The 23,583-nt window shown below is 36.4% G+C and overlaps 1 protein-coding gene and 2 long non-coding RNA genes across 23 annotated transcripts; 2 read left to right on the forward strand and 1 right to left on the reverse strand.

The window, feature by feature from the left end:
- Positions 1-6,939: 6,939 nt before the first annotated feature.
- On the forward strand, positions 6,940-8,425 carry LOC131019508 (uncharacterized). The gene is made up of 2 exons (XR_009100293.1): positions 6,940-7,592; positions 8,009-8,425. It is a non-coding gene; the product is annotated as an uncharacterized LOC131019508 (long non-coding RNA).
- A 4,365-nt stretch (positions 8,426-12,790) lies between these two features.
- Positions 12,791-18,051, forward strand: LOC131019509 (guanine nucleotide-binding protein-like NSN1). 19 transcript variants are annotated; one of them, XR_009100299.1, is made up of 7 exons: positions 13,935-14,056; positions 14,255-15,092; positions 15,853-16,214; positions 16,300-16,416; positions 16,509-17,018; positions 17,148-17,282; positions 17,396-17,955. XR_009100299.1 is itself a non-coding variant. In XM_057948059.1 (5 exons), the coding sequence occupies exons 2-5, from the start codon at positions 13,865-13,867 to the stop codon at positions 16,101-16,103; spliced, it is 426 nt and encodes a 141-aa protein (XP_057804042.1). In that variant the 5' UTR covers positions 12,791-13,237; positions 13,845-13,864; the 3' UTR covers positions 16,104-16,291. The 19 variants fall into 19 exon arrangements, 2 of the variants coding, with proteins under 2 accessions (XP_057804042.1, XP_057804041.1); XR_009100296.1 differs by lacking the exons at positions 16,300-16,416; positions 16,509-17,018; positions 17,148-17,282 and adding an exon at positions 12,791-13,237 and having other exon boundaries at positions 13,845-14,056; positions 15,005-15,092; positions 15,853-15,944; positions 16,050-16,214; positions 17,569-18,051; XR_009100300.1 differs by lacking the exons at positions 13,935-14,056; positions 14,255-15,092 and having other exon boundaries at positions 15,099-16,214; positions 16,509-16,838; positions 16,918-17,018.
- A 2,967-nt stretch (positions 18,052-21,018) lies between these two features.
- Positions 21,019-22,264, reverse strand: LOC131019511 (uncharacterized). Of its 3 annotated transcripts, none has more exons than XR_009100312.1 (2): positions 21,927-22,264; positions 21,019-21,305 (listed from the first exon to the last, which is right to left on the reverse strand). It is a non-coding gene; the product is annotated as an uncharacterized LOC131019511 (long non-coding RNA). The 3 variants fall into 3 exon arrangements; XR_009100311.1 differs by having other exon boundaries at positions 21,487-22,264; XR_009100313.1 differs by lacking the exon at positions 21,927-22,264 and adding an exon at positions 21,447-21,915.
- Positions 22,265-23,583: the final 1,319 nt, after the last annotated feature.

The following is a 23,583-nucleotide window of genomic DNA, read 5'->3' on the forward strand; positions in this document are numbered from 1 at the left end:
CGGTGATGGAAGAGTCAGAGGGGGAGGGGGGCTGCTCTCCTTAGAGCTACCTACATACCCTGCTAGGGGATCAAGCCCAAATGTAGTTCTGACCTGCTTGGAAAGGTCAATAATTGTATAGCATGTCGAGTGGGTCTCGTGAGACCTAAGAAAGTAACGGAGTGTAAAGTTAGACGTGGTACTATTTGAGATGAATGGCATTCCAACTATTGTTGGTGTCGCGTCCGTCTGTCATTTGGAACTTGTATGCCTCGTGTCCAACTACTTTAGTGATCTGGTAAGGGCCTTCCCAGTTCGGGGCGAGCTTGCCTGCTCCTGCTTCCATGGTGTTTTGGAATACTTTGCTGAGTACCCAATCACCTGGTTGGAATATCCGAGTTCGAATGTGCTTGTTGTAGTGTTTGGCGATGCTTTGTTGATACGAGGCTAGTCTGATGTTCGCCTTGTTTCTCTTCTCATCAAGTAGATCTAACTCGAGACACATAGCCTCTGGATTGTCGGTATCTCCGGTGAGCTCATACCTGGCGGTAGGCACTTCACTTTCGGTAGGTATTACCGCTTCCATTCTGTAGGCTAACGAGAAGGGGGTCTCTCCTGTTGAAGTTCTTGTGGTTGTTCGGTATGACCAGAGTACACCGGGTAGCTCGTCTGCCCACTTTCACCTAGCCTTTTCCAGTCTCTTTTTTAGCGTGTTCATGATGATCTTGTTGGAAGACTCTGCTTGTCTGTTTGCCTGAGGGTACCTTGGGGTGGAAAAGTTCAACTTGATATTCCAGAACTTACAGAAATTTTGGAAATCCACACTGATGAATTGTGACCCGTTGTCCGTGACGATCTCCTTTGGCACCCCAAATCGGCATATGACGTTTCTCCATATGAAGCTTTTCACTTCTTTGTCTCGTACTTGGTGGAATGAGTCCGCCTCGATCCACTTGCTGAAGTAATCTGTCACCGCTAGCATGTATACTTTTTGTCCGGGTGCAGTAGGTAGTTTACCCACGATATCCATCCCCCATTTCATAAATGGCCATGGTGATGTAATGGCGGTCAGTGGCTCCGGGGGTAGATGAGATACGTGAGCGAATCATTGGCACTTGTCGCACTTCCTAGCATAGTCAGCCGAGTCGGCCTTCATGGTCGGCCAATAATAACCGTTGGTTATGGCTCGATGAGCTAGGCTTCTTCCACCTGAGTTGTTTTCACATTCTCCTTCATGTAGCTCGGACAAGACGTATCTCACCTCTGTAGGGTTAATGCATTTCAAGTATGGACCAGTAAAAGAACGTTTGTATAACTTACCTCGAATGATAGAGAACCTGGCGGCCTGGGCCTTAAGCCGACGAACTTCATTCTTGTCATCCGGTAGCTTGTCGCGCTCCAAGTATTCCATTATGGGAGTCATCCAATTTGGCTCAGATGATACCTCCACCACTTGGTCCTCCTTGTCCTTCTGAATGGCCGACCATTTGAGGTAAATGATCGGTATTGTCTTAGGCTTTGTGACTTGGATTGGCAAGGGCATCTGCATGGCTATTATTGTCGCCTCTAGGCACTTGGGGTAGTGGGAGCCGACTCTCCTACACGAAGATAAACTCGTATAGACACACCATATTCTCAACATGATAGTTGGCGAGCAGAGTTGCATCCGGAGCATGCAGTGTAACCCAGTCAGGTATCCTATATTTTCTGCGAAGCCTCCTCACCATATCAGCCCGGTTTATGTCTGATATCGGATTCTCCTTGCTAAGAAACGAAGGAATAGGAATAGCATCCAGTATATGTCCTTTACTATCCAGCCCGAGGCCCGCACCTCCAGACGTCCCCTGACAAACAGAGCTACTTTGTCGTAGCCGACCACTGGGGATACCCGACGGAACTTCTATATCGTTATCACCCCCTTCATCCACTAAATTATACATTCCGCTAGCAGATGCTGTCGACCATCCCCGATTTTGCGACATAGTGGTTTGACCCTAAAGTATGGCAACATCTAGGTTTAATCAATCCAAACCATCCAGATCCAACCCGACAGTACAAGCATATCAAGTGAAAGAGAGGATAAATTGATCTAGACCATCCCGACTCAACCCGTCGCATTATCAAATATGCACACAAGCTAACAAGATATACATGCTAAGTATACACGACCAACAACATCAATAAATGGAGCACATGTGCTTACTAGAACAAAGAGGTCCATCCATATCACCCCGACAACTCGGATCACCCCGGCAAAGCTTAGCAACAGTGCAGAAAGTATTTAAAGTCTAGATAAACATACTCCGACAAACATCATATACGCAAACAACGAAACATATATGGATCAAATCATCTCCTACAAAAACAGTAGATCAAAGCTATCCTAAGGCAACACATAACATGCTTACATAAAATCATGATTGAAGATATGTAAAGAACAATCGAAGAACAGTAGAGAGAAAACCAACCTTCCTCGAAGCCTTCAAAAATGCTCTCTCTACTCTTGATCTCTCCAAGCTCCAAGCTTTCCAATAGCTTTCAAAGTGTTTGTGAAAAATGAAAGGCAAGTCCCCCATTATATAAATGAATGGGAGCCCCGGATTTGCGACACTTGTCAACCATCTACAACGAATCACAATAATCGAGCTCTTCAAACTAGCACAAACATGTCGAGATGACTCTAGCCATCTAGACCATCCAGGACGTCCATGTCACCCAGGATTTTAATATGTTGCAATGGCTTTAGCCATCCATAGCACCCAGGACGTCCAGGACATCCAGGATAGCTAAGACTCCAACACGACTCTAGCCATGTAGAGCATCCAGGACGTATATCAGAATGGCTCTAGCCATCCAAAGCATCCAGGACGTTCAGGACATCCAGGATAGCTAAGACTCCAACAGAACTTTGGCCATCTAGAGCATCCAGGACATCCAGGATGTCTAGGATTTCAATATATCACAATGGCTCTAGCCACCCAGAGCATCCAGGATTACCCGGACACCCAGGACATCCCAGGACACATGCATAGTGCAGAGACACCCTGCCACCCCGAATATCCTAAAGTACACACATGATTTTGATGACTGGGCATCCAGAACTACCATGTCATCCAGGACTATCCGGATGACTAAGCATCCAGGACTCCCCCGCCATTCTAGACATCTCCAAATTGCACAAGCAACTTGGATGACGGGGCAACCCAGACAACCATGACATATCCCATACTTCAATTGTACACATACATGGATCCCTTCCATCCCGGACACACCCGACACACTCATAATACAGATATGCAAAAGTAATGGGAGTAAGGCATCCAGGATGCATCCACCATGCAGTCCCAAATTGATTTCCTCAAAAATCAAATAATTAAAGATGAAATTGCAACTACATGAATACCTTAAACAAAATCAACAAGAAATAATCTCATATTCATGAACAGATGGAAGAACAACAAGATCTATCATCAAACATTCATCTACACAAAAAATCTTCGATCAGTCATAATCCAGCGTGAAGAAATATTACATATGTTCTTGATTATTACAACTTTCCAGAACATTTACATCTTTTCTCAAAATTAAAAAACTGGGATATTCACACAAAAAAAATGGAAGAAACCCAAAAATCCCACTGCAGCCCTCGGCGGTTCGGCGCTTCGCCGACACCATTCGCAGAATCCGGCGGAGCCAACTACGAAGGCTCGCCTCTTCAATTCCTCGAAGCACCTCCGCCATATCTCCATCAAATCCAAACCACAAAAATCATCTGAAACCTTTTGAAAAATGTAAAACAGGGAGGAAAAGAATTTTGAAAAATGAGCGACAAGCATCTGGGCACACACGCACAGATAAGGCCGCCCATCTTCCCTCTCTCAAAGCTTCCGCTACCTCCTCTCTCCGATTCTTGGCGGACGTCAAGATCTGAGCCATCGCCGCCTTCATCGAGGGCCTCCCATTCCGCTCAAAGGCTCAACTTTAGCCTTCTCTTTCAGCCGAAGGCTGAACCCTAACTGGTCAAGGGCCACCGCGTCTGTCAATGACCCACCACCGCCGCCTCTGAAAAAACATTGAGGTCGACGTACACCTCAAGTTGCCTCCTCTCTCTCCTGCTCCGTGGAGCCGTGCGAGAGAACCTGCGACCGCCAGCCCGTCTACCGGGCCTAGCAGCCAGCCCCAGGGCCGCCGGAACCACCACCACGGCAGCCATCTCCCTCTTCCCACACAAGGCGGCGCCGCAGAGGTCCTCTCCTCACTCTTAATCTGTGGATACCCTAAGTCCCAAAAGAGAGGAACCCTAGGGCCACTAAAGGGCCGACAGATGGGCCAAAATGTTGGGCCTCGGGCCATACTGATTATTGGGCCTGCAATTAATTACATGACCGATTAGTACAGCCCTTGTGCCGCACTGATTTTATATCCATGAAAATTTTTAGCCCAACAGGCTGTGGGCCATTAAATACGTTAGCCCCAAAATTAATATTTGCACAATTGCAATATAATTACACCAGTAACACATACTGAAATGCCGTCCACTTTGGATCCCTAGATTCGTATATTATTTTAATTTTATTGAATCGGGAAAATTCTCACTCGAGAATTTATAAATCATCTCCTGACAACGAATTAAACTACTCAATAATTTTACTCTCTATTTTGATAAATATCAAATTAGAGAGTGGGGGACAAACTGTAATGGGCAAAATTCGTATAGCTCATTTAAATAAATATTTGCAGCCCAAATACCTGGCCCAAATCTGAAAACTAAATTAATTTCAGCCCATGCACTAAGTCGGTAAAGCCCAATCGCACCAAACCCTAGAAAGGGCAGCGACTTGAGGAAGAAGGCAGGTTAGAGATACGGATCCCAGGAATATCGGAACGACTAGGGTTGAAAAAACGTCCCAGTAAAACCCTAGCCGTCAAGACACCACAATATATAAGAAAGCCAACTAGGTCATTCAGCCCATCCAGTCATTCACGCTCTAACACGTTTCTTCGCCTTCTCTCCTCACTCGCATTACTCCGCCTCCACGCTTTCAATCTAGGAGATCCCGGCAACCAGTTGATCCAGGACGCCCCGACGACCCCGGCTGATTGCTGAACGACTCTCTGATCCACCATCCCGATCGATCCGATTGAATCGTTTTTGTCACGACCGGCCTTAGCTAAGGTTAGCTAATCCGAGAAACCGTGACTAGGGAAGGGGATTAAGAAGCGGGGTTAGAAAGGGCACATTTGACTCATTCATAACTCGATTATAGACATTGATGTCTAGCATTAATTCTTGAAATAAAATTTGAGACATTGAAAGATTGACGCATATAGTTAAAAAGGATACTCGATGAACCCGAGTAAGCATTAGATATTTCTTGAAGAGTAATTGGCATAGTTATAGACTTGACTAAAACATAATCAGTGTTTGCAGCGGAAGGCATGACTGAGATACATGTATGCAGATATATACCCTTTCTGAGCCTATTCTAAGTTCGACAAAAGCTCCACTCAGCAACACTTCATCGTTCATCACAGCTCAACCTGCACATTTATAAACATATGCAGGGCTAAGTACAAAAGTACTTAGTGGGCAGTTGCCAAAAACTAAAATATAAGCTTAACATTTTATTAACAAACCATATATAAGAGACATGAGCCTTCTTTCAAATCCTTTGTTTACTAAACATTTCCAAAACCATAAATAGCGTGAGTGCATTCTTCATCATCGAAAGTCCTATTAATAAGCATCGTGTCGTGAGGAAGGCCTTCCTCAACGAACACAGGCATCGCGCCGCAAGGGAGGCCTCCCTTAGCGGACACGGCATCGTACTGTTGGGGGACCCCAACAGACGCTAGCATCGTACCGTTGAGGGAGGCCTCCCTCAACGGACGCTTGATCGGCCAACCCTCTCATTGACTCACGGTCGCGTTGTGTATTTAAATCCCGGCGGAATAGCTATCCGCTCAAAATTCAAACTCGTTAGCATCGTCACATTTCAATAAAAAGCATAAAGCCTTCAAGCGTAACAAAGCATAAATCACATAGGTGTAACAAAGCGTAAAGACTAAAGCGTAAAATATTTAGGTGTAAACATCATAGCGTAAATTACTTAGGCGTAACAAGCGTAAACAACATAGCGTAAAGCATTTAAGTAAAACAAAGCATAACTCGATTAAGCGTAATAAAGCGTTACTCAATTAAGCTTAATAAAGCGTAATTTATTTAAAAATATAATTTAAAATTTTAAAGCATAAAAACTTTAATAGTTTTACAATAGCATTTTATTTTACGCGTAATAAATGCCCACCTGATAGCAAGGATTTGCTAAGGCGCTGTGATTCCTTGAATAGCTCTCACTCTCGCGCTTGTCCTTTATTACGAGAATATAAAATAAGATATTGACTCGAGGAAAATTCTCAATTAACGAGAATGCATGTGTAATTTAACTATGTGGGACTCTTATTCAAGTAATTATTATTCAGGAATAACAATCCAAGAATTTCTATCTTTCATCCAGACTTATAGGATTTAGGGCTCGTCAATAATATTGGATTAATAACTTTAATAATCTTCTTAGTTTAGGGTATTCTAACCCACTTGCTAATTAAATAAGTCTCGTTCAAAAATAATCCATAACTAAAACTTCCAAGTCCAAATAATCACTCAATTAATCTGAAACTACCTTTTAATCGGGCTTAAATAAAATAGAGGAATAATAACAGCCCAATTATTCAAGAAAGTTCGCACTATTAAGCCCATCTGAAATATGTGAGGAAAATCAGGCCCAACCTGAAGTCTAAAATAATTACTGCCCCCAACAGCTTTAATAATCGGCCCATTGAAGAAAAATAATTCAGCCCATCCCTTAATAAAATCTGGCCCAAAATACTTAACTCCAACCCAAAGGTTTGGCCCAAACCTTCATCCTCAAAACTCACGGCTGTATAACAGTCTTCTCTCTCTCTCTCTTTCTTCCAGTGGTGTCGGCCGCTGTGGCTGAATCCGGCGAGCCGCGCTTCCTTCTCCTCGTCTATTCATCTCTCTTCCTTCACCCTTTTCAATTTCTCACCCCAAGTTACACGCTCAATTTCAAAGATTGAGCTCTAGCTCCTTCCTTCAAATCGTCGCCGAGTCTCCCCTTTTGCAGCAGATCCGCCGCCGCGGTTCCCTTTCCGGCGAAATCTGCATCAAGTCGTTGGATTACCGGCGAGGCCGCAGCCGGCAACTAGCGCTGCTCCCTTCGTCTCTGACTTCCTCTTTTTTTTTTTCCTCCCTTCCCTCTCTATCTCTGATCGTGCTCTCTCCTCTCAATTTGCACGACCTCAGCCGTGCATCCTCCTCAACAGGCTCTGCCATGGCCGAGTCCGGTGAGGTTGGCGTCGGCGTCAGCCCTTGCCCAAAACTCTCTCATCTTCCGTGTTTCTTCTCTGAAATTTCAACTCCAGATTATACCCCCAAATCGAACCCTAATTCTTTCATCATGGACTACCACCGCTGCTGTCCTCTTCGGTGTAGACGGGCTCGATGCCTCATCGCGCCGCTGTTGTTATAGTCAGATTCCAGCGAGGCAGCAAGGGATCGCCGCCGTCATTCCCTCGGCTCGACTGAACAGGTACATCGATCTAGTCCCACTTCCTTTTCTTCTGCTCAAGTTCACTTATCAAATCTACGTTGAGTCTTGGTTCTCTATACTATATGTGCAACGGATTAATGGCGTTGTGGTGTTGCTACTGTGTTAGCCTTTGATTTCTAGATTACAGTGGAAATTATAGACGCATAGGACATTCTACATGACATGGGTAATCTATATTACTGATACGTGATTTTGCTAAGTCCATTACGCATATACGTCTCAATTCTATATTCTGACTTAACAAATAGAAGCATGCTCTGTTGGTGTAAAACATGGACTGAATAACTGAGATTAGCAATTACCTTGTGTGTTTTGGGCTTGGTTGGCTGCTGTGCTAATGAATTCAGGAGTGAATAAACTGAAACATAATTGTGGATTTTGCTGAACCATTTCAGGCTGAACTCAAGAAGAAAATGGAGAAGTTTAAGTTGAGCTTACCTCTTGGGCTCCAGATTGTAGCTGAAATAAACTCTCTATGATTTTTGGTGCATAAAGGAAGAAGGGAGAATCGTAGCTGATGATTTAAAGGGTGGAGTTTTTGGCTGATTAGGTGGACTTCCATGTGAGACTTTGAGAAGTGGAGTATGCATAGAGTGCGGCTGAAAGACCTCCTAGTTGTACCTTAGCATGGCTTCAAATATTAAATTGTGGCTTTTGCAGGGAAAAGAGCATGGCCTTAGCAGAGTTAAAGAAAAGGAGTGATATGCGTGTACTATGCATATTTTATTTCTTGACTAGCTTGTAATTTTATATTATAATTATTATTGTACATTATTTTTTTATTATAGCATATGAAATGATTTTTATATAAATTATTTTTAAACTTTAATTTTATTTGACCAAAATGAATTGCTGGTACAGTTCAAGTATTTTTGTTTGTTAGAATACGTTTACTTTGATGGATAAATTTATCAATAGAAAAGAATGGATAACAAAAATTTATGCTTTTAAATATCTCATTTCTTTTCCCACGTTTTACATAAAACATAAGCGTATCATTTTTTCTTCCTTATTTTCACTTCAAAGATGGATAACATTATCACACCAAAAATGGAGGGATAATATTATCCATCCTTGAAATGAAATAAGGAAAGAAAAATAGTGAACTGGTCTTTTGTGTAAAATATGGGAGAATAAATTAGACATTTAAAGACATAAATTTTGTTATCCATCTTTTTTCATGGATAAATTCATCAATCAAAGTAAACGCACCCTTATATGTTAATTTTTTGTTGAAAGTTAAAATAGATTGCATTTTTATATAAATTTTTATTTGATGAAATTTTCATAAAAAGTTGATGTGAGGTTGGAGATTTTAGAAAAGTAGTAAGAAAAAGATTTAGCTTTATTTGACATAGAATATAATGAAGGATTGATACATCGTATTTTTTGTTAATAGTATAAAGGAAAGATTTACTAATTTTATAGGAGTGTAATTTTTATAAATTGATAGACAAAATTTATGATCACATTTTATATATGAACATCATCTCATTCGAACCTTACAAGACGTTTGAGCATCATCTTGTCTATAGCTTGAAATATCACATTTGACTTTTGTACGTCGAACTTTAATCATTATCTTCTAAAGCTTGTTATATGAGATTTGGCTTATGAGTATCATCTCATCTGCAACTTGAAAAGATAACACTTGACTTGTAAGCATCATCTCATTTGGAGCTCGTAAGACCATAACAGAGTTGTGAGAATCATCTCGTGTGGAGCTTGAAAGACCATAAATGACTTGTGAGCATCATCTCGTGTGGAGCTTGAAAGACCATAACTGATTTGTGAGCATCATCTCGTCTATAATTTGATAGGCCACAGCTGAGTTCTAAGCATCACTGATTTGGAGCTTGAAAGATTGGAGATGAGTGCTAAAAATTATATCATTTAAAGTTTCAAAAGCCATAATTAAGTTATGAACATCATTTTGTTTGGAACATGACAAACCACATCTAATTTGTGACCATCATATTGTTTGGAGCCAAAATACTCGTAAGACCATAACTGACTTATGAGCATCATTTCGTATAGAGTTTGAAAGACTATAATTGACTTGTAAGCATCATCTCGTTCATAGTTTGATAGATCGGAGTTGAGTTCTAATCATCACTCATTTGGAGCTTGAAAAGACCGCAAATGAATGCTAAACATTATCTTGTTTGAAGCTTAAAGGATCAAAATTTAGTTATAAGCATCATCTCCTTTGAAGTTTGGCAAGCCACTTATAACTTATGAGCATCATTTTGTTAATTTGGAGCCAATTGAGTACATCTCGTATGAAGCTTGATAGACCACCTCTGACTTTTTAACATTATCTCGTAGAGTTTGAAAGATCAACGTGAATTTTGAGAATCATCTTGTCTATAGCTATATAAAAACTGCATACTATATATATTTTATTTAGGTTATGAACTGAAAAGGTGTCATAAACATTCAAATAGCATAATTTTATTTTTATAAATCTATTTTGCATAGATTGTACGTTTGTTAAAATATCGTAAAACTAAATATTGAATTATAAAATTAATAAAATATAAATAACATAAGAAAAATAAAATTTATTAATTCATCATCTTAATATTCACATGATTCAATAATTTAATTTGTAAAACTTTATAAAAAAAAGATTTAGGATTCAAAATTTCTTTAATGAAAATTGCATAAAATATATACTTCTGTTTAGGTTATTAACTCAAAAACTATCATAAAAATCAATGGTGAGATTTAAATTTCTTCATTTTATTTTTACAAATTTGTTTTTATATAGATTTTATATTTTCTAAAATTTAATAAAAAAATATCATAAAAATCAATATGAGATTCAAATGACATCATTTTATTTTTATAAATATGTTTTAATATAAATTTTACATTTGCTAAAGTATCGTAAAGCTAAATATTGAATTATAGAATTAATAAAATATAAATAACATAAGAAAAATCATGAATGGAGATTAAGTGTTCTATCTAGATTATTATGAGATTATTTGGAAATGAGGATTTATTTCAAATTAATTTGAAGAACTTATTTATTTAATATATATCTTAGTATCATTTTCTTTATTTCATATGACCAAATTAAATTGAATAACCTATTTATTTAAAATATATTCAAGTGTCATTTTATTTCTTTTATATAGCCAAATTCAATTGAATGTGGAAAACTATTGCAATTATATATAAAAAATATATATGAAAAACTATGTGCTTGAAATACATAATTTAAGTATTTCTTTATCTAGATCTTTAGTGATTAAGTTCAATAGAATATTAATGTGAGAATGATGAAAAGCTAAAATATGAATGAAAATTAAGCTTTTTATTTAGGTTATGAGTTTAATGTGAAAATGATGATTATTTCAAATTATATACATGATCAAATTAAATTGAAGAACTTATTTTTTTATATAAATGCAATTTTATTAAAAAAAGGAAGGAAAAAAGAAAAACCTAAAAAAACCATTGAAAGCACAAAAGGAGCAGACTAAGGGTCAGGCCTCATTAAAACCTTTTTACGGAAAACCCAGTGGGAAAAACCGCAAAAAGGAAAAAGAGTACCTGTCTAAAAAAAAAGGAGAGAGAGCGGAAGAGAAAGTTTCCAGAACTCCGGCCTAACCATCGTCCCCAAACAGTCTTGGCTCTCCCTCGAAAAACAAACGAAAACACAATGGTAAAAGGCCGGTGAAACGCCGTCGCCAAAATACCAAAACAGGGAAAGCTACACGGCCGGTTAGACTCTGTCACCGTTAGCACAAACCAAAAGACCAAAACCAACAAAGGAAAACTACCCGGCCGGTTATACGCCGTCGCCATGAGTTTTCCAAAATTATGATCAGAAAAAACACGGCCGGTTATATGCCGTCGCCGGTTTAAACCAATCAATTGAAGAACTTATTTATTTACTATATATCTTACTATCATTTTCTTTATTTTATATGACCAAATTAAATTAAATTACTTATTTAATTAAAACATATATAACGATCATTTTATTTACTTTAACTAAGTTCAATTTAAGATCTATTGCAATTATAAAAACATGTGGAAAACTATTTGTTTGAAATACATATTATAAGTATTTCTTTATCTATATTTTCCAATGGTTAAATATAATATCAATGTGGAAAAATAGATGACCTAATGTCTACATGAAGATTGAGCCTTTTATATAGATTATGAATTGATGGAGTTTAGGAAAATTTCAATGTGGGATGGATGAAGAAAAAATGTAAAAATGCCATATAATATAGAATTGAGAATGATCAAAATACTAACTTGTGGGAGTGCCACATAGGATAGAGAATAAAAGAGAGGTCTTCAATATATACGGACTGACATTATTGAATAAATTTTATTATTGGTCAAAGTAATATTAGATAAATTAAATTATTTTTTAATAAAAATATAACTATCTATTTGGCCAACTAAAAGTTAATTGATCAAATTAAATTGATGAAGCAAATATATAAATGATGAGATACTACACAAGTATTTATATAATCTTTGATCAAGATGGAGTTTAATTAAAAATCAATGTGGGATAAGAGATATGACTTGTGAAACGATGAGAATGAAGGAGAATGGAGAACTTTTAAAATGATGAGATTCTAGATATGATACATTAGCAAGCATTTTGACTAATCGATATTTAATTAACAATTATAGCAATGTAAATATAATCGATACATTTCATATTTTGTATTTTTTTTTTGGATTGATCGTATGCTTCTTTATTGATTAGTATTTTTATATTTATATGTATTATGAATTACTTCATTAAAAATAATGATTAGATATTATGTAAATATTATTATTATATATTAAATAAAAATATAGTGCGAAAATTTAAAATTACATTATTATATATATATATATATATATATATATTAGATATGAATTTTCCAAATTTATATGCGTCTTATATAAATGCACATTAATATTGCTTATGTAACGGTTAAATATATAAGGAAAGAAAAACAATTATATATATACAATGATTAATTGAATTAATAATAATAATTTAAAACATTAAATGTAGTAAACAAAGAGAATACATAATACTTGTAGAATTCAAAGAGTGTAAAATAAAGAATTGTGAGAGTGTCACATAGGAGAGAGAAAGATTGTGGACTCTTTAACATGTATCTATCAATTCTATAAAGCAATACATTTTTGAGAGCCCACAACAATTCTCTATCCTACGTGGCGCTCTCAAAAGTGTCTATTTCGATTTATCTAAATTCTACCTTTTACGCCTTCGAAAAAACTCAGCTTCTCACAGTAATCAATCTGCAAATACCTTGATTTGGTATTTTCTCCCCATCGCTTGATCTATGGCGCAAATTTCTCTCTCCATATCAATGCAAATGCCCTAATTTGGTATCTAACGCTCTACGATAGGAGCCTCCGAGGCATGCCAGCTCTTCTCTGACGCCCTACCATATATGCGGCCTCTCTTGCTCTCCCATCGCCTCTCTCCCACTCCCAAATCTATAATCCTAAGTCGTCGCCGCGAGCTTCGTCTCCTCCAGTCGCCGCCGCCGCCGGCTGCAGCTCACCAGGGAATGCCCCATTCTTTTCAACATTGAGCTCAAACACGTTTGGTTCCAGAACCGCAGGTGAGTGATAAAAAAAAATTACTCTTGATTTCTAAGAACCATTCATCAATTTAATTATCATTTAGGTTCTTGCTCTTTTTTTTTTTCTGATTTTAATGATGTAAATTTCGATTTTTATGATGTTAAATTTGGAGATGGAATATATGTGACAGCTGAAAAGGCATAATAGATTGCTATTATAGACACGTCGAATCCACTCCCATTGGTATGATAAATACAATATGATGCCAATCCTGCAGTTGTTATTGATCAGGTAAAGAGGTGGATGAGAGAATGGAAAAGTGTATTTGAGGTTTTAACAAAGAATTATCCAATAAAATTAACCAAGAGATTTACTTGGATGAAATTATTTTCTTTCTGATTGAGAATAGAACTATGTTGTAAATGTCAGTTTTTTTAGATAAAGCATGACAATCCATGAATGATTCAAACATATCTTTTGTATTCACTATGATATTCAAATGAATGATTATTAATTTTTTATGCAATGATATGCATAACCAGTTATTAAAAAATAAACAAAAACGTTCGGTGGAAAAAAATTTCTTGGAATTATTGTGTATGTTTTATTAGCCTATAATGCAATTGTTTTTCTTTACAACTGCAGGTAAAATTCCGTATTATACCATGCCTCCCAAGAGGAATGCAGATGAGCCTTCTGAGGCAAGGATCGTCACTGAACTTGCGAAGGAATTCAACATAGATGAAGTTTATAGCAGCGAATCAAGTATTATAGGCAGTTTGAAATCAGTGAATGACTTCAATCCAGTTGAAGTTCCTTCAAATTCCCCTTTGAATTTTGATATGGTGATGCTTGAGGTTGGCTTTCTCTCTGAAGTTCATCTCATATGATAGGGCCTCGTGTGTACCTGTGTGATAACACTCATATTTCCATGGTTTTTAATGTTCATATGATGTTAATTTTATAGGAAATTGAGTGTTGGATGATTGTTTTGTGCTTAATTTGCTTTATCTTGTGAAACATGATTCTTACTCGAACTTTGAAGGAATTTGCAGATTTATTGAGTCCGAATTTGGAAAACTGTGCTGAAATAAAAGTTGTAGATCGTCTCAATACGAGTTCGTGACCACAAACGGTTTGTAAATCCGAGTTCGGACGAGGAAGATATGGCCGAAACAAGAAAGTTGCGCGCAGCAGTGAATAGTACCCGACGGGAATTTCCGAATTTTCGGGATTTTGCGGGATTTTCGGATTTTATCAGTATTTTCGAGCTCTATACTGTATTTATCCCTTGTGCCTATATATAGGTCATTTCCCTGACCTATTAGACACATCTTTTCACATCTCTTCACCTCCTTTCTTTTTCTTTTTTTCAGTTTTACATTCAGTTTTCATAGATTAGATTTATTTATGCAGATTCAAGCTGTTCATCCAGAATTTATTCCGGGTTTTATCTATTTCATTTATTTTAATTGCTTTCTACGTTCTGTTGCCTGTCTACTACTTAAGTTTGTTTAGGAGATAGATAAAGTCGTTTCGTTGTGTCAATCCCTGTGGATACGATATTCGGTTACTTATTATTTTTGCTACAACTGCACCGTGTTAGTTGCGGTATTTTGTGCTAATAATTTAGTGATCACTGTGTATCTCCTCAATAGACTCCAGATCAGCGTGATCTCTGCGTCTAATTGACTTATGAAATATGATTAAGAGTTGATCAAGAAAGCTCTTGGTCATGTTAACCGATTAGTGATTTCCATTTATGCAATTACTACTATTTATTCACTATAATCAATGATACGCAGGACAAAGAACCACCTCATGGCAATGATGACGATCAGCCCATGGCATCTGGAGAAGAAGATGGAAAAGTTAATGCAAAGGAGAAATCTGGTATTTGTTTTAGTTCCATATGGGCTTTTCTTTTCGAATATTTGATTTAGATTAGTTTAACATTGCCATACACGTGAAGCATATTATTTTCTTGATTGGTTATATAGGTTTAAGCTTTATTGAATTGTTAGTGGTGTAAATCAAAGATAATCCGGAGAGGGAGCCTGAATGAGCTTTCATCTTTTGCTGAGAAATAAGAAAGTTGCATACCTGAGGATTTAGACCTTGCATCTGATTTATGATTCCATCCTATACATAAAAGACAGAATATTAGTATCTCAAATTACTTTCGAAAGTACAAGGAAAAAAATGGTAAAGACTATGGAAGTTTAGGGAAATGAGAACTGGCAGTTTGCATGCTACTTGGTAAAACCGGGGTATATCAGAGGTGGTACATATCATGGTGTAAAGAAAAACTAAAAAAATTAGGATAAATATGAGCTTGAATGAAAAAGATAGCAGACCTCTAATATCCCTGGCTTTATCTTTTGATTATATATAGTTATGTTATAGATGACTTTTTCATTATTTCTTTTTCTTTCTCTGTACCTATTTAACTACACTCTCTAATTATTCTACGCAATTGCTCTCTTTCTCTATGTGTCTGCCAAATCAGCGTTTCTTAGTGCTACTATAGATTTAGTTCAGCTAAGATTTTCATTAGTTACTACAATTTTTGAATGTTGAGTAGCATATTTTATAAGAAAATAACAAGACTTTATCAAAATTGAAATATATTTTTGCATGCTGTCATCTTCAGGTTCTGGAGTTGGTCCAGAAGTTGGGGAAAATACTTACTCTGCAGTGGCTATAGGAATAAATATATGGGTGGCCAACGATTATGTACCTATGGTTGAACCAATACTTCACTTATTTATTAGAATGTTCTTTATATTGAGATGCATTACTTATTATTTGTTATTTTGCTGATTTAACCAATGCTTTCAATAAATTTAGATACGCTATGCAATAGCCCAAAGACCCGTTTTTAGCTTCAGTTTGAAGGGCTAAATGAAAGGGACATTCTATGAAAGGGATCCAGACTCGCCTTATCTAATCAATGCCTTTCAGCTGATTGGAATGTCCTCGTGCCTCGACCTTTCTGGCTTCTTTGAGAAAGAGGTAATTAAGGAAGCTCGAGTCATGCATGTTGGCATAAGTAACGATTCTTATACCTAAAATATGTAAAATATGTACATACTGCCAGTTTGTTTCTGAGAGGAATATCAGGTTTACATCAAATCACTGTCCAAAAGAATTACTGGAGAGAATTGAACATACAGTTGTAGAAATGGGATTTCATGCCCATAAGAAAAACGGAAAGGTCGGTTTCATGCCTTATACACTTAATCCTCAGAGAGTGTTTGTCCTATTCCTATGGAATCCTCTCTAACAGTGTGTCTTAAATATGTATAGTTGAAAGTCACGCTATAACTCAAAGATCAGAAAGCACCAAAAATTCTCTCAGTAGCTGCAGAAGTGAGTGAGAGTGAATGTGGAAGGAGATGCTGGTATAGCTAGCTTCCCATGGTCTCTTTATTCTGTTACTTAGGCTCTTCTTATTTTAGTTGGTGATTAGAGACGATGTCATTGTGTGTATGTGGCATAATTCTATTGTTACTAATATGATAGGCACGATCATGCGAGGGCTGTGGAGATTCTTACAATTGTCTTTGAATAACCCAGAATGACAATACATGGATTCTCTTAGATGCATGAGTATTGCTCATTTGTATTCTTAAAAATGTATGTTTTGAGAAAACAGTATAGTATGCATCGAATAGTATCTATTTTACAACTATCAATATGAATTTTTTGTATCAAGAACTGTTTCAGCTATGGTGCTGGCTTGCTCGGTTCTTTGGCATCCATGTGAATGCTTGGCAGTATTGATTCCATGGCCGATGGAGCAAGAGAGGTGATCAAGTATGTTTTCCATCAATTTTTCTTTTTCTTTGATCATTAAAATTTCTTAGATAGTGGCCTACATAATGTGTGTGTTAAGTTGCATTGTAGTTGTGCATTTTTTGTTCCTTTGGTTTTTGTTCGATTCAGAACTTCTCATTGCACGGGAGTAATGGAGCAGCCAAGACTGTTGGTCACATATTACAAGCTTTAGCATGTCTGCCGATTTTATTGTCCTCACTCTTAAGATGAAAAGTTATATTCAGAACAACTTATGAATAGTTTGTAAGTTGCCATACTCTACATAATTTGGTTGTTGTTTATCTGGGTTATGGGCTTCTTACTAAGAATTTGTATGTGTTGGATCAATTATGTGCATAATAATTTAAGCCTTGCAGGGATTCGAGTTCAGAGCCTTAAAGAAGGTCAAATCACAATGGATATTGACTTACGCTGGGGTGGTCATCCTACCAAAACAAATCTGTATTTTGCATCAAGTTTAGCACATCTGATTCCCTTAACATCCTACTCTTCTCATCTCTCTCAACTACTCTGGTACCTTTCATGCCAGTTGGAGATCCCAAAGCAGTTATTTCATCCAAATGTATTCAATGGCTGAATAATTCTTTTCTTGAATATATTGGAGAGGCTTGTCTCGGCAGAAGGACAACAACCGCCTTTACACTAGGTAGGTTCTTATCTATAGTCATTCTATGACCATGTAGTTGGACTTGATTTCATTAATACTTTTGTGTTCCCTTGCTTTCCCCGGGTTTGGGGATGTGAAACTTCAAAACCCAGAAAACAAAGCTTTTTCCCATAAGTTCCATAAGAATTATGCGGGGAAGATTTTGGCGTGCCATCTAAATTTGTTGAATGTGATCCGTGTTGGAGGCTATTTGCCTGAGATAGTTATCGATCTTATCTTGCAATATCTTAGCAATAGGTTCATAATCAATCTTGTATTACATGATTACTCTCTCAATTCCCGTCCCAACCTGTTTTCATGAGCTTATATTCATCTTTGAGCAAGAGATAGGGGACTTTAGTACCTACCCACTATTTTTTAGAATGGGCAGCAACAAACTGTGGTACAAAGCTCATAAATATTAATTACGATTTGTCGATTACCAATACTATGGCATGAGTAGTATGATTGAGTACAGTGACTTTCAAATAAATCCAAGTGTAATTTTTGAAAATGAACACCTACGCTAATTGTTGAGTTAATTTTAAATACAACTAAAATAATTACCTGTCGAAATTCGATGGGTTACACATTAAATTATAAAATAATATATTAGTTTAGAAAAGCAAATCAATTTTTGTAAGTGTATTATGTCAATTATATGTGTATTAAAATTTAAAATGTATATAATATATTGTTTTATCAAATCAAACTATAGAAATGCATATAAGTTTTGAATATATAATTTGTATGTTTAGTATAATACGCTTATCATTGATAGAATATGCTTACAAAAATTGATTTGCTTTACGTAAACTAATATACTATATTATATTTTATCTTAATATAATGACAAAAATAGATGCGAGATTTAAATTGTATCATTTTATTTAGATTTTATAAGCATTTTTTCGCAAAGTGTATGCTTCTTTATAACTGCAGACGAGATGATTCTTAAAATTTAGTTTTGGTATTTCAAACTCCAGACAAGATAACGTTAAAAAGTCAAAGGTGGTCTATCAAGCTTTATAGAGATATACTCAAAACTCAATTTTGGCTCCAAACAATATGATACTCACAAGTTAGAAGTAGTTTGTCAAGATTCAAACGAGATGATGCTTGTAACTTAATTCCGGCCTTTTAACCTCCAAATGAGATAATGCTTAACACACAGCTCCGATTTTTCAAACTTCAAATGAGTGTTGCCTAGAACTAATCTCCGATCTATCAAACTATGCACAAGAAGATGCTCACAAGTTAGTTATGATTTTTCAATCTCCACACGAGATGATGCTCACAAGTCAGTTATGGTCTTACAAGCTCTAGATGAGATGTTGCTCACAAGTTAGTTTTTATCTTTTAAGCTGCAGATGAGATGATACTAATAAATCAAATCTCATATAACAAGCTTCGTATATTATTATGATTAGAAGTTTGACATACAAAATGATGTTCAAAAATCTTGTAAGGTTCAAATGTAAATATGTTCACATGTAAGATGTGGTCTTCAATTTTACCTATCAATTTTAAAAAAATTATACTCTTATAACATTAGTAAATCTTTCCTATATATGATTAATAAAAAATAAAATGTAACAACCATTTATCATATCCAATATCAAATATACCTAAATCTTTTTTTTTCCTTTTTTTTTTAAATCTCAAACCTCACATCAACTTTTTATGAAATTTCATCAAATAAAAAATTATAAAAGGCAATCTTATTTAGCTCTCAACAAAAAATTAACATGTAATTGACGAAAATTGTTAAGATTATTATAGTTTGAACTGTACCACCAATTTATTTTGATCAAATAAAATTAATAAAAAAATAATTTACATAAAGACCATTTCATATGCTATGATTATAAATAATGTAAAATGATAATTATGATATAAAATGATTTCCCGTCGAATTTCGACGGGTTACACACTAGTCTCTTTTATATATTAATAGATTTTGTATACTATGTTGATAGTGTAGGAGACCCTAGGGAGTGGAAAGAATAATGATGATTGTAAAGTAAATAGAATTGAGGTGACTAATAAAAAAAATCATCTGGCTTGATTAATATTAATTAATCAAGTATTTGTAAAACTAATATTGGGTTCTACTAAATAACGACGCTTCGTTATAACTCTCTACGAATTAAATATCTAATTTAACTCGTTCTTATAGTTCGGAATTAGATCACGACTTCCAAGTAAATAATAGAAATAATATTTCTATCGCATATAAATTAATAACTTGACTTTGCTAAGTCAGTTATTAAACTGGATAATAAATTATTGAATGCTTCAATAATTCAATTGCGATCATATCACGCAATGGCATCAAATTCAGATTTCTGAGCTGAATTAGTTGATAACTAAACACTGGATTTACCATAACTGAAGATGCAATATAACAATTATCGCAATTACTGGTCTTAATAAAAAATAAAAGAGCGGGCTACTACAGTTTTTCAATATATTTCAATTCTTTCAATACGATTTCTTATACTGTTACTGACTTGAGTGTCGGAGGCCCTTCCATCGACACCCCCACCGGTGTTCCTAGAAGGGCTCTAACGTATCTGTGGTTTCAGGTTGCTAGTGCCCACCGTCCAGGACGACCCCGACGTCCTTATCCGTAGTTGTTGGACGTACCCCCAACATTAATAATTATAGCAATATAAATATAATCGATACATTTCATATTTTGTATTTTTTTTGGATTGATCGTATGCTTCTTTATTGATTAGTATTTTTATATTTATATGTATTATGAATTACTTCATTAAAAATAATGATTAGATATTATGTAAATATTATTATATATTAAATAAAAAATATAGTGCAAAAATTTAAAATTACATTATTATATATATAATGGATATGAATTTTTCAAATTTATATGCATCTTGTGTAAATGCACATTAATATTGCTTATGTAACGGTTAAATATATAAGGAAAGAAAATTACTTATATATATAATGATTAATTAAATTAATAATAATAATTTATAACATTAAATGTAGGAAACAAAGAGAATACTTGTAGAATTCAAAGAGAGTAAAATAAAGAATTGTGAGAGTGCCACATAGGAGAGAGAAAGATTGTGGACTCTTCAACATGTATCTCTTTTATATATTAACTAGTGTATTACCCGTCGAAATTCGACGGGTACATATTTCTTGTAATTTATATATTTTATGTTATTCTTATGATAATTATATAAAATAATTTTTTATGTAAATTATTTATATAATTAATTAAATTAAATTAAATTAGTAATACTGTCACACCCCAATTCTTGAATGAATAAATATAATCGAGGTGCAACTAATTCATATAAATAAACAAGGAACAACCTTGTAAAAACCCGAAATAGGATAGAAAGTCGGGCTATGCCCCTTTGGATCACAAGTTTTGTTTCATGCTTCTAACAACCGACATTCATTGGCATAAATTAAGTAGTGAAGAGTCTAAGCTCGGTCAGGTATATCATTTGAAATTTAACATGAAGATCTTAAGTTGGGAAAACAAAAGACTGATATGAGTAATTGCTACAGCGGAAGTCTATCATAGGAATTTATCGCTAGCCTCAGCTCCGTCCCGTCAGCACCGGCCAGCCAACCTGAAAACATTTGAAAGTATTTTTGGGCTAAGTACTAATGTACTTAGTGGGCATGCATTTTCTGAAACATCTCATATTTTAATAAAGACAGTTTATCCAATCATACTGGACATGACTTAGAAGGTTTTAAATTGAAATAACTTCTAAGCATGTTAAAACATTTTCTTTCATTTGTGCGCACATGTCACACTCCCTTTCTGTTACTCGCTGTGATCCCGGACCTCTAGCCACCGACGGATCTCTGTCTCCCGCTGACACTTGCCCTGAGGACGTAACTCAGACAAGTTGAATTGACCTCGGGACGCTACCCAGGCAGGCCTGATATTTCTCATGCTCCGGAACACATCCAGCCGAGCACCCTTATAACGCCTCTGGTTAGAGCCCGATGGAGATCAACCCACCGAGTCAACTAACAAGTGTACACAATTCTCAAACAACGTATTAGGTCATAAGAGAATCTCAATTGATTAACTGCGCGAGCCTTAAACAGAGCAGAGTGCACATAAACATTTTATTGGATAAACAGTTTTCATTACATTAAATAAACAATTTGCATTTCATTGAAACATTTAGAGCTTAATAACTCAATCATACTTTGTACATTTGGAAAGTAATGCCCACCTGGATAGGCAAAGCCTGAAGATCATACACATAAAAACCTGTCTTGGGAAAGCAGCGCTAATCCCCCTGGTCACAAAGCCTACAAGAAATTCTATTCTTAATAGGTCTCGTGAAGCTAATCTTAAGTCATGGTGTAGTGCTTATTATTCTATGATTCACTTAGCCGGGTTTTTAATGAATAAATAATTAAAAACATTTCTCTTGAGTTAAGAACACCAACAATATTCTTACTCGACTTTCTTTAATAATTGGAATTATAATTAAAACCAATTAAATCATAAATTCTCTTATTGCAAAATATAATACAATTTCATGTCTTGCTTAACATATAATAAGTAATTTACTTAAAATATGCACATAATAATAATTTAATATTATTATGAAAACTAGTCTTTGAAATAAATTAATTAAACTAATTAATAGTTCAATTAATTAAAATAGGGAAGCCATTTAAATAGATTAAATAGAGCCCATGCTTAAATAAATAATAACCCATATAAATTTAAAAGATGAGGCCCAACTCAATAAAATAGGAATGGCCCAGACTGAATAAAATAAATCGGGCCCAGCTAAATAAAATTAAAAATCGGCCCAAGCTTATAAAAATCGCAGCCCAAATCTATTTAAAAAAATCGGCCCATCACTAATAAAAATCGGCCCAAGTCCCTCAAAGCCCAACCCCCTTCCCTTCTTCTCCCCCCTTCAGCCGCTACGCACACACACTCACAACCTTACGCAGCTTTCTCTCTCCAAGGCTCCGCCTCTCTTTCTCCCTCGAATCTCCTCCGGCGGACGACGCCGCCCCTTGACTCTCCTCTCCCTCAACTCTCTCAACTGCCGGCACAAGGCGCAGCAGGCGCAACTGCCGCGGAGCGCCGCCGTCTCCGGCGTCCTCGCAGCAGATCCGCCGCCTTCTTCCCCGGTGATAGCAGCCGCCGCCTGGCCTCCCTCGTTCTCAGTCAGACGGTAGCATCAAGGCCACCGCCGACCGAAGACCCTCCCCTTTTTTTTTCTCGCTTGACTCCGGCAGACAGCAGCAGTTCACAACCGCCGCCGTCACCTCCCTGACTCAACTCACTCATAGTTCGCTCTCTCTGTGAGAACAGAGCACAACACCCAGCCCTCGCATCTCTCTCTCTCTTGGTCGAACAGCGGCGAAAAACGCCCGCCATCGCCGTCATCCCCTTCCCAACTCACAGCCATCTCCGACCTCCGGCATCAACTGACGACCCCCGACTCCAATCGCACACAACCCACTCCAAAATTGAAGATAAATTTAAGGCTTCAAAACTCATTTTATTCTATTTTCATTTAATCAGGCTTCATATATATATGTATATATGTACACAGATCATGAATGCATATATGTTTTCGTATAACAGTTATTGTAGATGAATGTGTGTATGGGTGTGATTCTTGATTGGGCAGCCGAAGTTTGTGTGTTCTGAAATAAATGGAGAATACTATAAAAACAAGTAGTGAAGTTTTTAAAAGATGAAACCTTGTGATGGTTCTTTGAGTTGGCTGAGGCTTCAGTGATCTGCAAAGCATTTCCAAAGCATTTCTTGAATTGATTGTTGTGGGTTGGAAGATGGAAGCATCAACCCAGCTATGTAAGTTGCGAAAAGGTGGGTGTAGTGGGTATGGGAGTAGGTGG

The sequence above is a fragment of the Salvia miltiorrhiza genome, chromosome 4 (assembly GCF_028751815.1).
Source record: "Salvia miltiorrhiza cultivar Shanhuang (shh) chromosome 4, IMPLAD_Smil_shh, whole genome shotgun sequence".
In the NCBI taxonomy this organism is placed as follows: Eukaryota; Viridiplantae; Streptophyta; class Magnoliopsida; order Lamiales; family Lamiaceae; genus Salvia; species Salvia miltiorrhiza.